The sequence below is a fragment of the Ornithorhynchus anatinus genome, chromosome 12 (genome assembly GCF_004115215.2).
Source record: "Ornithorhynchus anatinus isolate Pmale09 chromosome 12, mOrnAna1.pri.v4, whole genome shotgun sequence".
Lineage (NCBI taxonomy): Eukaryota > Metazoa > Chordata > Mammalia > Monotremata > Ornithorhynchidae > Ornithorhynchus > Ornithorhynchus anatinus.
The window spans coordinates 56,974,422-56,991,700 of record NC_041739.1 but is presented as its reverse complement, the minus strand read 5'-3'; the positions used below and the strand labels follow the sequence as shown (position 1 = coordinate 56,991,700).

The window sequence follows — 17,279 nt, the reverse complement described above, 5'->3', positions numbered from 1 at the left end:
ACTTCTCCGGGCCCCGGTTCCCTCGTCGAAGTGGGGACGGGATCTACGAGCCTCACGTGAGACGGGGACCGCGTCCAACCCAATTTACTTGCCCTCCACCCCAGTGGCCGGTACGGTGCCCGGCGCAGAGTCGGCGCTTGACAGATACGATTATTAGAATATGAATGACGTGTCAAATTATACTCTATCACCTAGTATATTATGGTATATTCTACAGAATACGCTATACATTATAACATAGTATATACGACTATTGCGTATCGCATAGTACGCTACAGTATACTACATAACATGCAATGTGCTGTATTATATAAAGTATACTATACACCATCATAGTATATCACAATCATATAGAGCATATTATATATAACATTATAACACAGCATTTTGCATATCATGTAATATATACTATACTATATAACCTATACACTATACTACATACTACATACACGGTACTATACAATCGCAATATGCCGTATTATGTTAGTATTGCATATAATACGCTATATACCATTTTAGCACGTTACATACGTATTACATCTAGTATATTATAGAAACATATATACTCTTATAGTATATTATAGCGGTATAATTTCATACATTATATTAGTATATTGCATATGTCACACATATATCATCATACTATAATATATAGTATATTATATACACTATTATAGCATATTATAGTATATTGGTATCAGAGTATACCGATTAGAGTATATTGCATATCACGTAGTATATATTGCATTGCATATCGCAATAAAGTATTGCACATTATGGTACAGAGTATAATATAGTGTATAGCATAATAGTATAATGTCATATGTATTACTAACACATTAATAATAACGTGGGCATTTGTTAGGCGCTTACTAGGCGCCGAGCGCTGTTCTAAGCGCTGGGGGAGATACAGGGCCATCAGGTGGTCCCACGTGGGGCTCCCAGTCTTCGTCCCATTGTCCAGATGAGATCACTGAGGCCCAGAGAGGTGAAGTGACTTGCCTCCAGTCCCCCAGCTGCTGCACAGGCGGGATTCGAACCCATGACCTCCGACTCCCAGGCCCGGGCTCTTTCCACTGGGCCAGGCTGCTTCTAGATAGCATCCCAATATCTTTAGCATTTAGTATAATAGCACTGATATCACATCCATATATAATATATAATGATATATGTATATTATATTATAATATACTATTATTATTAGCATCATTACATTGGCATCAGCGTCACCCTTAGGATGCTCAGCTTTCCCGCCTTGGCGTCGAGGCGGGAGGGAGGGACGCACGTGCACTTGAGGGGCGGGGCCCGGAGGCGCGCGTGGCCGCGCATGCGCGGCGGGCTGGGGGGGGAGGGGGTGAGGAGGTGCGCGGGGGGCCCGGGGCGCTGCGCCTGCGCGTGGAGCTGCGAGGGGGCGCGCGCGGAGCCGCCCGTGCGCGTGGAGCCGGGCGGGGGGGCGCGCGAGGCCCGGGCGCGCGCCGCCGCGCAGGCGCGGGGGGCGGGGCGCGCGCCGCCGCGCCTGCGCGCCGGGCGGGGAAGAAGCCAGGGCGGCGCGACAAGATGGCGGCGGCGGCGGCGGCGGCGGCCATGGCGGCGGCGATGGGGGAGCGGGGCCGGGCGGCGTCGGCGGCGTCGGGGGGCGGCCGCAGGCTCCGCCTCCTGCCCGGGCTCCTGCTCCTGGCCCTGCTGCTGTGCGTTCAGCGCGGCGGGGGACAGAAGAAGAAGGAGGTGAGGCGCCCGCCCGGCCTGGACGCCCGTTGCTAGGCAACGCCCGCCGCGGAGGCCCCGTCCGGGACTCAGTTTCCCCCTCCCGACGGCCGGTTGGGGGCGGGGGGCGGGGGGGTCTGGGTTCTAATTCCCGGGCTGCCGCGGGACCCGGGGCCAGCCCCTTCCCTTCTCGGGGGGGGGGGAGAACTCATCACCTTCTCTCCCCCCAGCGCTTAGAACAGTGCTTGGCACAGAGGAAGCGCTTAACAAATGTCATCATTTATCATTGTAACTACCCCAGCGCTTAGATCAGTGTTTGGCACATAGTAAACACTTAGCAAATACCATCATTATTATTGCATCCCCCCCCCCCAGCGCTCAGAACAGGGCTTTAGCACATAGGAAGCGCTTAACAGATGTCATCATTTATGATTGCATCTCCCCCAGCGCTTAGATCAGTGTTTGGCACATAGGAAGCGCTTAGCAAATCCCATCATTACTATTGCATCCCCCGCAGCGCTTAGAGCGGTGCTTGGCACATAGTAAGCACTTAGCAAATACCATCATTATTGCATCCCCCCAGCGCTTAGAACGGTGCTTGGCACATAGTAAGCACTTAGCAAATACCATCATTATTGCATCCCCCCCAGCGCTTAGAACGGTGCTTGGCATGTAGGAAGCGCTTAGCAAATACCATCATTATTATTGCATCCCCCCCCCCCCAGCGCTCAGAACAGGGCTTAGCACATAGGAAGCGCTTAACAGATGTCATCATTTATGATTGCATCTCCCCCAGCGCTTAGATCAGTGTTTGGCACATAGGAAGCGCTTAGCAAATACCATCATTACTATTGCATCCCCCCGCAGCGCTTAGAGCAGTGCTTGGCACATAGTAAGCACTTAGCAAATACCATCATTGTTGCATCCCCCCAGCGCTCAGAACGGGGCTTAGCACGTAGGAAGCGCTTAACAAATGTCATCATTTACGATTGCATCTCCCCCGGCGCTCAGAACAGTGTTTGGCACATAGCGAGCGCTTAGCACATGCCATCGTCATCTATGATTGCATCTCCCCCGGCGCTCAGATCGGTGCCTGGCACATAGCGAGCGCTTAGCACATGCCATCGTCATCTATGATTGCATCTCCCCCGGCGCTCAGATCGGTGCCTGGCACATAGCGAGCGCTTAGCAAATACCATCGTCATCTATGATTGCATCTCCCCCGGCGCTCAGATCGGTGCCTGGCACATAGCGAGCGCTTAGCGGATACCCATATCGTGTACTGTAATCGATCTCCGTGCCTCGGAGACCTCATCTGTAAAATGGGGATGGAGACCGGGAGCCCCAAGGGGGCCGACCTGATTGCCCCGGATCTACCCCCAAGCGCTTAGAACGGTGCCTGGCACCTTGGAAGCACTTAAAGGCCGTCGTCGTCGTCATCGTCACCGTCATCATTACCCTCTGGGCCTCGGTCCCCTCATCTGGAAAATGGGGATCGAGACCGGGAGCCCCACCTGGGACAGGGACTGTGTCCAACCCGATCTGTTGGTATCCACCCCAGCGCTTAGTACAGTGCCTGGCACATGGTAAGCGCTTAAATGCCACGACTATTATTAGCAGTAGTACGGTTGAACGTAAGAAAACGTCCGACCCTCCTTGTACCGCCCCCCCCAAGTCTCGGCCTTGCTCTAGGCGGCGTCCCCGCCTCGTGCTCCTCTCCCCTCCGTCCTTTCGTAATAATAATAACGGTAACGATGTCGGTATTTGCTAAGCGCTTACCATGCGCCGAGCACCGTTCCAAGCGCTGGGGTAGATACAGGATACTCAGGTCGTCCCACGTGAGGCTCCCAGTCTTCATCCCCATTTTCCAGATGAGGTAACCGAGGCCCAGAGGAGCGAAGTGACTCGCCCCCGGTCACACAGCCGACAGGTGGCGGAGATGGGATTCGAACCCATGACCCCCGACCCCCGAACCCGGGCTCTTTCCGCTGAGCCACGCTGCTTCCGTGGAGTTAATCGGTTTCCCGTTCTGTCGATCGGTAGCATCGATTGAGGAGGACTTACTGTGTGCAGAGCCCTGTACTAGGCGCTTCCGTTTAGCCCCCCCCGAGGCGCTTAAGCACGTCGCCCCGCACGCGGTCAAGCGCTCACTGAAGCCGACCGACTGGTAGGAGATCCTGCATCGCCCGATTCGGTTTGGGATCCGGCCGAATTCCGTCCCGTCCTCAGGTCCTCCGTCCTGATTCGATGAGCTCATTTACACTCGGCTGACGTCGTCCCCGCGTTCCAGTTGGAAGGTGGAGGGCAGGGTCTTTGATCCTTCATCCGGGCGTTAATCGATCAGCGTCACCGATTCTGTAAAGGTCATTCGTTCAGCGCTTAGGGCCCAGGCACCGTTCTGAGCGCCGGGGTTAGGTACGGGCCCGTCAGGTCCGACACGGTCCTCGTCCCACCCCGGGGCTCGCGTCTTAATCCCCGTTTTCAGGTGAGGTCACGGAGGCCCAGGGAAGCGAGATGACTCGGCCAGGGTCACACGGGGGACGGGAGCCGGGACTAGAGTGCCGAGTGCGTGCAGAACACTAGGAAGCGTCTGGGGGGAGTCCAGTAGAACTGGCGGACGTCCGGATGGAAACAGACGTTAATCTAAATTAACGACGGATATGCGCGGAAACGCTGCGGGGCCGAGGGGGGAGTCAGTGGACGGTGCAAATCCAAGTGCGAAGGTGAAGCGGAGAGAGCGGGAGAGGAGGGAATGGGGGTTTATTGGAGGAAGGCCTCTTGGGGGAACTAGGCTTTCGATAAAGTCTCGTAGGTGGGGAGAAGGAATCGCCCGTCAGATATCAACAGGGAGGGAATTCCCGGCCGGAGGCAGGATGCGGGCCAGGGGATGGCGGCGAGATAGTCGTACGGTGACCCGGGGTGGCATTAGGGGCGAATCGCGCAGGCCGGGGTGTGGCGGAAGAGCAGAGAGAGGGTAGGAGGTAAGGTGATTCGGCCTGGGGAGCCCGTCGTCGGGCGGGCGCCGTCTCTATCTGTCGCCGACTTGTGCATTCCCAGCGCTTAGTATAGCGCTCTGCACGAAGCGCTCAGCGTCAACGCTGTTGGAGTGCTTTAAAGTCAACGGTGAGGAGTTCCCGTTGGACGGGAAGGTGGGCGGGCGACCGACGCACCCCCTCGAGGAGCGGGGAGAACGTGGCCCGAGCGTTTCCGTAGAGAAGCGATCCGAGCGGCAGGAGCGTGGGGACGGCCCGGAGTGGGGAGAGACGGGAGGCCGGCGGAGGCATCGCGGCGAGAAGGGATAAGCCACCGAGTTAACGTGGGAGTTGGGGGTGGAGGACGAAGGGCGGATTTTAGCGACGCGGCGGGGGCGGGACCGACCGGACTCGGGGGCCGGTAGCGCGCGTCGTACCCGCCGGGATCCTCCCGGACCGGGGGGGAGCCTCGGTGACGCGGAGGAGCGTCAGACCGCCGACGGCCGGGGTGGCGGGGGGGGAGGTTCCTTACTGGATTTTCGCGAACGTGCGAGGGAGGACCCGTTTAGACACACGCCCTCCGCCGGGGGTCCGGTTACCAGCCCGCCGCTCAAGGGAGCCCGATCCCGCCGGGGCTTCGTCTCGCCGCTTCCGACTCCCGCCGCTCTCTTCTCCTCGCCCTTCGGCGCCGCTCCCTCCGCACCTTCCCGCGGGGGCTCCGCCGCCGGTCGGACGGGGCCTTCTGTCTGCTTTAGGGGAGGCAGCTGGGGCTCTACGGGGCGGTCGTTGATGGGTCCGGGCCCGTCACCGGGCCGAACGGGGAGAGGAGGGCACGCCCACCCTCCCCGCCGTGTCCCACCCCCACGGGCCGGCAATCACCCGATCACCTGTGGCCGGTCGAGCCCATCGGCGCCCTGGTCGGTCCCTTCCTCGCTGTCGTCGGCCCGATCCCGGCCCGTCCCCGGACCCCGCGTTGAGAACGGTCCTCGCGGCCAATCCGCCTCACGTCCCCGCCTTCCCGAGAAATGCTGCCGGTCGCTCCATCTTCCCACGGTCAAGCGCACTCCGGCCAACGACCGCTGAGCGGAAAGGTGGCCAACAGCGAGGACACGCGGGCCCCTTCGGGACGACGCTCGAGTCCACCGGTGTGCCGGCGGTCGGCGGAGCACCCGGGTTCGCTCCACGGCCACGAGGGCGGTCGTCGTAAACGGGGCCGCTCGCCGGGGGGCTCGACGCGGCAGACCCGTTGCGGGCCCCGGGCCTCGGGCTCCGGAGGAGAAGCTCTGCGGTTGCACGGCGTTGCCCTGCTCGGCTCTATTCTTTCTTTAAAACGTTCTCGCTCCGTGGTGGCCCCCGGTGCCCCTTTGCGCCGCGAAACAGTTAAGCGGTGAGATGGAAAGGACCGACGGGAGCTGTCGATAGGCCATCTTCCTCAGTCAGGCTGACCGCAGTGCTTAAAAAGCGTAACCTCTGAAGACGCCGCGCATCCGGAGTGACTGCACGGAGGACTCCGGTCTCTTCAGCGGTTCATTCCTAGGAGCGGAGCCTCACCCTGTCCCCTCCGTACGGTTTCTCGCATTCTCCCGTCGTTAGCCTCTTAGGAATTAATCCCTGCCCGAGTCCTTCTCTGAGCCCTCGTTTCTTCTTCTCCCTCTCCCTTCTGCGTTGGATCTGCCCCCTTTAAGAATAACGACGACGTCGGTATTTGTGAAGCGCCTCCCGTGTGCGGAGCGCCGTTGCAGGCGCCGGGGGCGGTACAGGGTCGTCAGGTTGTCTCAGGTGAGGCTCCCGGTCTTCACCCCCATTTTCCAGAGGAGGTCACCGAGGCCCGGAGGGGTGAAGCGACTCGCCCACAGGCGCACAGCTGACCAGTGGCAGAGCCCGGGATTCGAACCCGTGACCTCCGACTCCCGAGCCCGGGCACCGTCCACTGAGCCACGCGCTATCCCCCCCCCCCCTCGGCCCCACGACAGTCACGCGTCCACCCATGATCCGTATCGGTGTTCCGTCTCCCCCTCCAGACCGGAAGCTCGTCGGGGTCAGGGAACGCGTTACCACCTCTCTTCCTCTTCTCCCGAGCACTCGGTACAGTGCTCCGCACGCAGTGAACGCCCGATAAACGCAAGCGGCTGATGGACCGACGGGTTCCGTTTAGAATCGGCCCCGTCTGTAACGACCGCCTTTCGTGGCCGGGAAATAGCAGTAATAATGTCGGTAGCCGTTGAGCGCTTACTACGCGCAGAGAGCCGCCGTTCTGAGCGCCGGGGGAGATCCGGGGTCATCGGGTTGTCCCCCGCGAGGCTCACGGTCTTCCTGCCCATTTTCCCGATGAGGCCGCCGAGGCACGGCGAAGGGAAGCGACCCGCCCAGGGTCACCCAGCTGCCAGGCGGCGGAGCCGGGATTCGAACCCCTGACCTCGGGCTCCCGAGCCCGCGCTCTGGCCACCGAGCCACGCTGCTTCCCGACCTGGGTCCCCTAATGATGACCGGTGCACTCGGCAACGCGGGCATCGTCCCGAAGGAGCCCTTCTATTGACGCTGGCCGTCCTTCTGCCTATTTGCCGTCAGACGGAGTGTGCTAAATTACGGGAAGACGGAGCAACCGGTGGCAATTTTCGGGACGGTGGGGACGAAAGAGGAATACTCAAGAGGAGCGTTACCGAATCGGCGGCGAGTGCGCGGTTCAGGAGGTCGGCAGACACCGGTTGGAGTCCCAGCCCCGCCACCGGCCCACTTGGGCGAGTCGGCTCGTCTCGGCCTCGGTTTCCCCGCCTGTAAAATGGGACTGAACCATGCGCTCTCCTAACCTCTCAGACGGCGAGCCCCACTTGGGACGGGGGCCCCGTCCCTTCCGATGACGCGGTGTCCTTCCCAGTGCTCGGCACGGTCCCCCGACACGTAGTTAGCGCTCAGGGGAAGCGCTCGCTATTTCACTCCGGGATCCGGGGCAGCGCAGATGCCTCTTGACTTCCGGAAGCGCGTCTCGGGTCCACAAAGCCCGTCGGGGGGCAGGGACCGTCTCTATCCGTTGCCCGAATTGCCCGTTCCAAGCGCTCGGCACGGTGCTCCGCGCGTGGCAGGCCCTCCGTGAACACCGTCGAACGAATCAAGCTTTGAGGCGACCCGCTTCCCGTTGGTATTTCGACCGAGCCACCGGAAAACGAGCCCGCCCGTCGGAGGCCACCCGCCGTGGGAGCGATCGAGGGGAGGGGGGTTTGCGACGGCCACAGAAGTGAGCCCGAAGCACAGCAGTCAGTGGTATCTCCTGAGCCTTCTTCATGTGCAGAGCACTGAATTAAGCGCCCGGGAGAGGACGGTATACCGGAATCAGCGGACGCGTTCCACGGCTCAGTGGAAAGAGCCCGGGCTCTGGGGTCGCATGTAATAACGTTGGTATCTGTCGAGCGCTCACTACGTGCCGAGCGCCGTTCTAAGCGCCGGGGGAGACACGGGGGAATCGGGTCGTCCCACGTGGGGCTCCCGGTCTTAGTCCCCATTTTACGGACGAGGGAACCGGGGCCCAGAGAGGTGAAGCGACTCGCCCACAGTCACACAGCCGACGAGTGGCAGAGCCGGGATCCGAACCCATGAGCCCTGACTCCGAAGCCCGGGCTCTTTCCACCGAGCCACGCTGCGTGTCGTGGGTGCGAGTCCCCGCCCTGCCACTTAATAACGACGTCGGTACCTGCCGAGCGCTTACCGCGTGCCGGGCACCGTTCCGAGCGCCGGGGGAGATACCGGGCCGTCCCACGGGAGGCTCCCGGTTAGTCCCCATTTTCCGGACGAGGTCACCGAGGCCCAGAGAAGTGAAGCGACTCGCCCGCCGTCACACAGCTGACGGGCGGCGGAGCCGGGAGTCGAACCCGTGACCTCTGACTCCGAAGCCCGGGCTCTTTTCCCCCGAGCCGTGCTGCTTCCCCACTTGTCAGCCGTGCGACTGGGGGCGAGTCGCTTGACTTCTCTGTAAAATGGGGATTAACGGTGAGCCTCCCGCGGGACGACCCGATGACCCCGTATCCCCCCCCCCCCCCCCCCCCCCCCCCCCCCCGGCGCCCGGAACGGTGCTCGGCACGTAGTAAACGCTTAACCAGTACCGGCGTTGTTGTTGTTGTCATCATCATCATCATTATTAGAACGAGCTTGAAGCCTAGCGACCCGTCATCTCCCTCCTCTCACTCGCTCCTCCGGTCAGTGGTATTTACTGAGCGCTCACTGTGTGCGGAGCACCGGGCCGAGCGCTCGGGAGAGTGTCTGAACTCCCCGATCCTGCAGTTTCCACCCGCTCCCTCTCCTCCAACTCCCTCCTCGACCCAGAATCTGCCGTCTGCTCCCTCCACTCTCTTAAAACCGCTCTCTTCAAGATTGTCGACGGTTTGCTGGTCACCTAATCCGAAGGAGCGTCCTCTGCCTAAATTCTCCTGGGCCTCTCCGTCGCCTCTGACACCGGGGACCGACCCTTCGGGAGAAAGGGCTCCGACCTCGGTTTCTCTTCCTCCTCTCCTGCTTCCGTCACCTCCCTGGCTACTTCCGTCACTCTCCTCCTCCTCCTTTAACGTTCATTAATGGTTTGTGAGGATTAAGGAAAAAAAAAACCCCATCGTCACTCAGCAGAGTGCGGTGAGAACTGAGTACCCGTCGAGCGTTTGGAAAGCGGCGACCGGCGGAGCTGAATAAATGCCAACTGTTGATGTGGGGGGGTCCGAAACGCAGAAAGGTAGCCGTGCGCTTGGAGGGTTTAATCATCAGACCCAAGTCTCTTCAGCCATCCGTTCGTTTCTCGGTCGGCGGAGATTTAGAGACAAAACCGAAACCCACCTGAATGATATATTCCGGCTGACTTCGGCGAGAGCGGAAAAAGCAGTTTTCCGTAGCAGGCTGCTGTCAGAGCCCAGGGAACTCGGATGAAAAGCGGGGGCCGGAGCCTAGGTCACTGAACTGTTTAGGTGGGTACTCGGATCGGTAAAAGAAGCTGCTGGTATTGGTTATTTCGGAACTGCATTGTCGTATTCTGGCGAGATGGCTCGGCACTTGAATCCTTATTCGATGTGACGGGCTAAACTCAACAAAGATTCATCTCCACCCGGGCCAGTTCAGTACTCCGGTTCTCGGAAAATATCGCGGGCGGTGCGGGTTTCTCCCGCGGTATCGGATTCTGGGGCCTTGACGACGTCTCGGAGTCGCTCCCGAGACTTTCCCCGACGGCTTGCTTTAACGGTACCGGCGAAGCGCTTCCGACGTGCCAGTCCCCGTACCGAGCGCCGGGGTAGAGGCAAACTAAGCTTGGACACGGTGTGTTGGTACCCGTCAAGCGCTCGCTACGTGCGGGGCACCGTTCCGAGCGCTGGGGTAGACACGGGGGAATCAGGTCGTCCCCCGTGGGGCGCGCAGTCTTCCGGATGAGGCCACTGAGGCCCAGAGAGGTCAAGTGACTCGCCCACGGTCACCCGGCCGACGAGTGGCCGAGCCGGGATTCGAAGCCATGACCCCTGACTCCAAAGCCCGGGCTCTTTCCACTGGCGTGTCGTAGGTTAGGTGAGGGAACTGAGGCCCAGAGAGGCGGAGCGGCATGCCCGCGGTCACGCAGGATACGAGAGGAGGAGCCCAGCGGCTCGAGCCCGGGCCTGCGAGTCGGAAGGACCTGGGTTCTGATCCCGACCCTGCCACCGGTCGGCCGTGTGACCGGGGGGCGTGTCGCTTAACGTCTCTGTGCCTCAGTTAGCTGGTCTGCGAACAGGGAGTGAAGCCCGGGAGCCCCGCGTGGGACAACCCGACGACAAGCGTCTACCCCGGGGCTCGGAACGGTGCCCGGCGCATAGTAAGCGCCGGACAGACGCCGGCCCCGTCGCCGTCTGTGGAGTGGGGATGGAGACCGTGAGCGCCGTGTGGAACAGGGACCGCGTCCTAACCCCGTTATCCCGCCTCCGCCCCGGTGCCTAGGACAGTGCCCGGAACGTCGTAGTCGAATACTGATAGGCAGCGTGGCCCGGTGGCAAGGGCCCCGGCTTGGGAGTCGGAGGCCACGGGTTCGAATCCCTGTCGGCCGGGTGACCGGGGGCCGAGTCACTTCGCCTCTCTGGCCTCGGCGACCTCATCTGGAAAATGGGGGATTATGACCGTGAGCCCCACGCGGGCCGACCCGATGACCCCGTATCCCCCCCCGGCGCTCAGGACGGTGCTCTGCACGTAGTGAGCGCTTAACGGATACCGAGGTTATCAATGACAAGCGGGCGTACCTGCCGACCTGAGGGAGGGGCCCGTGTCGGAAACGTAACCGGCCAGTTCGGCGGGAGATCGTGCCGATTCACGAGACCGGTCGTCTCAGTTGGCTCAGTCGTCCCCGCCGTACTTCCGGGCCGTCGACCCCGTCGGCCTCTCCGCCTCGATCGTCTCTCTCCGCGTCCCTTCCGTTCTTTTCCGCGCTCCTCTCGACTGCGTCGTCTGCGCAGCGGAGAGGAAAGGAAGAGAATGACTCACCCCGCTCATTTCCGGGCCGACAAAAAGGATCGAGTGTGTTCGAATCTCAAGGTGTTCACAGCCGGGGGGACTTTGATCGCCGGGGGTACGGATGACGGGATCTGCCCGCGGGAGAACGGGCGGGAGGATTCTGGACGGGGTAAGACCCGGTGGGCGCCCGCAGAGTGGTCGGTAAAATCCGATTCGGATTGACCGGACCGTACTAGACCGTGAGCCCGTGTCGGGCGGGGATCGTCCCTGTCCGGTGCCGAATCGTGCCTCCCAGGCGCTCAGCGCGGTGCCGTGCACGCGGTAAGCGCTCACCGAACGCGACTGAACGAATGAACCAACCAGCGCGTCTTGTTTTCTTTTTTCTCCCCCCAAGGCGTTTAAGCGCTCACTACGTGCCGGGCGCTGTTGGAAGCCCCGGGGTGGGTACACGCCAATCGGGTCGGGCGCGGTGCCTGTCCCACGCGGGGCTCACGGGCGAAATCCCCGTTTTCCGGAGGAAGGTGACAGACCCGTGAGGAGGGAAAGTGACCTGCCCGAGGTCACCCGGCCGACGAGGGCAGAGCCGCGGACGCTTACGGTCGTGGCGTTCGTTAAGCGCTCGCCAGGTGCGGGCACTGTGCTGAGCGCCGGGGCGGGTGCAGGCGGATGGGGGTTGGACACCAGTCCCGGGCCCATACGAGGTTCACGGTCTCAACCCCCCCCCCCCCCCCCCCGGTCCTCCGGACCGCGAGGCCCGGGCTCCGTCCGCCGGGCCGCCCGAAGAAGCGGCGCAGAGGGACTGTGTTCGACCCGATTACCTTGTACCTTCCCGGTCCTCGGGACGGCTTCCCGGCTCCCGGTAGACGCTACACAAGTGCCACGCTGATCATTTAACGCAAGATTAAATAAGCCACCCTCCCACTGGCCACGTCCCTCCGCCTGCCCCCCGGGCGACGCGATGCAGAATGGAACGGAGCGCTTTCCGGTGCGTGAAAGGGTCCCTTTCTCGGGTCACGTCACTGCTCTCTCGCCGCAGTCTCCTCGTCTGCAGAATGGGGATGAGCTGTGAGCGCTCCGCCACGCCGTCGGCTGGGTGACTGGGGGCCAGTCGCTTCGCTTCTCTGGGCCTCAGTCACCTCAACTGTAAAAATGGGGATGAAGACCGGGAGCCTCCCGTGGGACGACCCTGACGACCCTGTCTCTCCCCCGGCGCTTAGGCCGGTGGTCCGCACGTAGTGAGCGCTTAACGGATACTTGACTTCTCTGTGCCTCGGTTCCCTCCCTCCGTAAAACGGGGATTAGACGTGTGAACCCCACGTGGGACCACCTGATGACCCTGTACCCGCCCCAGCGCTTAGAACGGCGCTCGGCACGTAGTCGGGCGCCTAACGGATACCGCCGTCGTCAGGTCGTCCCCCGTGAGGCTCCCGGTCCTGGTCCCCGTTTACAGATGAGGTCACCGAGGCACAGAGAAGTGAAGTGATTCGCCCGCGGTCCCCCGGCTGACGAGTGGCGGAGCCGGCATTCGAACCCATGACCCCCGGCTCCCAAGCCCGGGCTCTTTCCGCCGAGCCACGCCGCTCGGTAGAGCTGCGGGACGGCGACGCCGAAATCAGCGGGTGGAGGCCTCTGCTTCTGCTCACGTCTCGTCGCGTTCTTTACATCTGCTAGCACTGCACGGGACTAAGGCGGTGGGACAAAAGCGGTTTGTCATTTTTTCTCTTTTTACGGTATCTGTTGAATCCAGGGATTCGAAAGCGGTTGGCTCAGTGGGAAGAAGCCCGGGCTTGGGAGTCGGAGGTCGTGGGTTCTAAAGCCGGGTCCGCCGCCTGCCGGCTGTGTGGCTTTGGGCAGGTCACCTCACTTCTCTGGGCCTCAGTGACCTCATCTGTAAAACGGGGATTAAGACCGTGAGCCCCACGTGGACAACCCGATTGCCTCGGACCCCCCCCCCCCCCCCCCCCGGGGCTTAGAACAGCGCTCGGCACATAGTAAGCGCTTAACAAATGCCATCGCTACTATCGTTATTACTGTTAATTGGGTTGGACACGGTCCGCGTCCCACTTCGGGCTCACAGTCTCTAGTTCTCACTTTGCCGATGAGGTAACCGAGGCACCAAAGTAGGAGGCGACCTGCCCAGCGTGCCACAGCGGACAAGTAGGGGAGCCGGGATTAGGGGCCGGGTCCTTCGGACTCGTTCGTCCATTCATTAATAGGATTTATCGAGCGCTCACTACGTGCAGGGCACCGTAGCGACCGCGCGGAACGTACAGTTCGGCCACAGAGAGAGACGGTCCCGTGCCCTGTCCATGAGGCCACACTGCTTGGATCCAGAACCGGGAGCGGTGGATGAAATCCTCGAAGTGAGAGAATCCTTAAAAAAAAGAAAAGAAAGATAGGAACACCTCAACGAGGATAGGAAACAGACAAGGGTAGGAAACAAAGGGGGCGGAATTTCCCCTCGAGTAAAGCCGGCGTCATCTTCGGGTGGCAAGGAATGCGGGAAACGTCCAAGAGGAAAAATCCAATTTGCGTCGGGACCCAGTCGGGCTAAATAGCTTCTTCAGACGTTGCCGGAGCATCGCTGCGTGGGTTTTTAAGGGTTTCCCTTAATAGCCGTGTTCCGTTGAAACGGTCGTTAATGGAAGGCGAGGCGGTCATTTTAGCCGGCGCTCTTAGCTTACCCGTTTCACTGTTCGAGTTTTAGAACGCCAAAAATGGGCTCTTATCTTTCAAACAGAATAGGTAGTGGCTTTAGCCGAACGGCCTCGGTGTAGGGAAGAGCTTGGATTGTTCTCTTTCCCCGCCACGGTTTAGCCGTTTGCGAGCGAAGATCCGAGAGATCGCCACCGTTGCGTTTGAACGCATCGACGTAACCGTTCGTCCCAGGTTTTATAGCACGGGAGACGTCTCCGTAGGATTCTCCGATGTAATTAATCAACGGACTTGCGGTAACTTTTTTTTTTTTTGGACGATCCATGAATCTGACCGGCACCTCCCCCTCTCCCCCCGCCCCCCCAAACCCTTTGGCTTAATTTCCACTTGAGGAGAAAAGGGAAGGGATATTTGTCCGTGTTGGTTTTTAGAATGTCCTTGAAGTGACATAAAACCGACGCACCCAACAAACGAAATACGATTTTCTACATCATCTCTATCGCCCACCTCTCTTTGGCACTTGGGGAGGATCCTGTTGGAATTTCCTAAATCCTCAGGAATATGATTTTCGGAAAGTCTTGAACCCGGATTCTTCAAGCGTCCAGATTTACTCCCGGTGACAGTCGGGTTGAGCACCTCCGAAGGAGCGTTAGCGCTTTCCTACCGTGCCGGGAACCGAGTGAGCCCTTTCCGGCGGTCTACGGATTTTAATATTCCTCCCGACGTGCCCAGTTCACTCCCCGGGAGGGACTGGGAGAATCGAGCTCAATCGGGAGGGTCTTCGGAGTGAAGACGAGCGCGGCCGGGTTTCTTACCGTTCGGGATCGTCCGGAGATCGTGCTTTTCTCCCCAAAGCCGACGGGGCGAAAGAGCAGCGGGGGCGACCTAGCGGAAGGAGCGGGGGCCTGGGAGTCGGGGGACCTGGGTTCCAGTCCCGGCCGGCTCCGCCCAGTTGTCGGCTCTGGGACCTCGGGCAAGCTATCTAACTTTTCGGCGCCTCAGTCGCCTCATCCGTAACTGAGCACGGGGCTTAGTGCGGCGCCTGGCACGTAGTGAGCGCTCAAGTGTTATTACTCTCATCTGTAAAATGGGGCATTGAGACCGTGAGCCCCCCCGTGGGACAGAGCGGCGTCCTGGGCCTGGGAGTCAGAGGTCCCGGGTTCGACTCCCGGCTCCGCCGCCCGTCAGCTGGGTGACCGTGGGCGCGTCACTTCACTTTCTCTGGGCCTCGGTGACCCTCCTCTGGGAAAACGGGGACGAGGACCGCGAGCCTCGCGTGGGACGACCTGACGACCCGGTATCTCCCCCAGCGCTGGGGACGGTGCTCTGCACCTAGTAGCGCTTACCGGGATACCGACCTCGTTATTCTTCAGAGAGGGGGAAAGAGAAGGGCTTTAAGCCAAGGGCGAAGGCTGCTGCTGTGTTATCAGGCCTTGAGGAGTGCCAACGGGAAGATTCACTAGCTCTGTTGAGCCTCACGTGGGACAACCTGCTGACCCCGTACCTCCCCCCGGCGCTTAGGACGGCGCCCTGCACCTAGTAAGCGCTCAACGGATACCACCGTTATTATTTCGGATGCAGATCGGAGATTCTTCCGGTGGAAAAGCTCCCTCCGGTCCACCTGCGGGGCTTCATTCGAAGCCTGACTCCCCGCTTAAACCCGAGTGATCGGATGTGGGATCTCCCTGTGACGGACCAGGTCGCGCCCATTCCGCGTCTCTTCTGTATTTAAGTTGTGCCGGTGTCACTTTCTCCTCGGAGGAAAGGAGCGCTCCCTCGGGGGGGGGTGCCGGTCCAGCCCGGTTCTCGTCCCCTGGGTGCCCTCGGGCGAGTCACGTCGCTTCTCCGGGCCTCAGCCTCCTCCTCTGGAAAACGGGGATCGAGGGCGTGAGCCCCACGCGGGACAGACCGGGGGGGGGACCGCGTCCCACCCGATCGACCCGGCTCTACCCCGGTGCTCGGAACAGTGGGGGACGCGTAGTCCGCGCTGACAGATACAATCATCATTACGATCGTTCCGGAGCGGGTCCCGATGACACTCTATCCCGGGAGGAGAAAAGACAGGTCCTGGCCCCGCGGCCTCCCGATCCCGTGTCGGCCGATTCCGGGGTCGGGGGCGGGGGGGATGGGGAAAGAGAGGATCCCGAGGAACGGGAACGTCGACGGAAACCAAATCAGAATCATTTCCTTCCACTGAAAATGAGGAAGCGTCCGTCCGCGCCACTGAGAAACGTCTGGGCTTAAGATTCTTTGATGAGAAGACAGTCTTGCCCGGTACAGAAATGGCTGATGATTCAGTTGCAGAGCTGAGCGTCCATCCGTCTCTTCAGTCTCCGCTCCCCTCCTCGTGATAGAGTCGTGCCTTTCTGTAAGAAGGATCGAAAGAACCCCTGAAGAACGCACGCCGGTGTCAGGTCCCGGCGAATGAGGTTCTCGTTCCTTTCGTCCGCTCCTGCGGAAGAACGGCGACGGCCCAGTGGGAAGGGTCGGAGGACCCGGGTCCTCATTCCGGCTCCGCCTCGCACCTGCCACGGGACCTCGGGCGAGTCATCTGCCCAAGAATCGAGCACCGTAGAATCGAGTCGGTGATTCTGTTCATCGTGATCAAGTTGTCTCGTTTCTGCCCGTCCGTCTCCCCCGATCAGACTGTGAGGGGGGCAGGGATCGTCTCTATCCGTTGCCGAATTGCGCGTTCCAAGCGCTTAGTACAGTGCCCTGCACCTAGTAAGCGCTCAATAAATACCGTCGAATGAATGAACCGTCGTCACTTCCCTGAGCCTCCGTTTCCTTCGTCAGCAAAATGGAACAGGGTGGCTAGTTCTCCCTATTTTGTCCGCGAGCCCTGTTATAGGACCCGTCAGTCTTGTATCTCCCCCAGCGCTCAGTGCAGCGCTTGACACTTAGTAAGCGCTTAACAGATTCCATAGTTATCATCATAATCGGTCTTGCGCGGCCTAAATCGGGGATCCGGTCTCTTGGAATGTCCGCTTCGGGTCGGAAGAGCCCTCGCCAAACCTTCTGCCAGCGCCTCGGATGCTCAAGCGCTTGGAACCCCGGCGTGCAGCCGACAGACTTGGGGAACGAACACACACACATATATATATATATTATATATATATATATATATGATTTTGAAATGCTTTAGAAATCTACAGCCTATCCTGATGACCTGCCAAACCCTAATTCTTCCAGACGTAAATAGATTTGCCTAATTATACCGGCGCTCTCTTGAATAAGAGAGCCTGAACCGTGATAAGGGCTTGCAGGCCGGAGTAATTCAGTGAATCGATGATACTTATTGAGCACCGACTCTCCAGAGCGCGCCACGCTAAGCAGTCGAGAGGAGCGCAGCGGAGTGAGAAGACGGAAACCCCGCAATGAGTCATTTCCTCGGCCGAAACACCCCAACAGCTGGACTTTGGCGTACGTTCCGCTTCCGGCTATTTTTGAAGGAATATTAAATCCTTAAATTTTGTCTAGACGGGGCCCAAGTGGCGCCTTTTT

The 17,279-nt window shown here is 60.0% G+C and overlaps 1 protein-coding gene across 2 annotated transcripts in view; it reads left to right on the top strand.

Annotated features, from left to right (window-relative positions):
* The first annotated feature begins 1,595 nt into the window (after nt 1-1,595).
* The window catches only part of TUSC3 (tumor suppressor candidate 3), a 96,868-nt gene continuing 81,184 nt past the window's right edge, over nt 1,596-17,279 (top strand). For both annotated transcript variants that reach the window (XM_029076407.1, XM_029076408.2), the window contains exon 1: nt 1,596-1,725. In XM_029076407.1, coding sequence (XP_028932240.1) covers nt 1,597-1,725 — 129 coding nt within the window. In that variant the 5' untranslated portion in view covers nt 1,596. The remainder of the gene's footprint in view (nt 1,726-17,279) is intronic.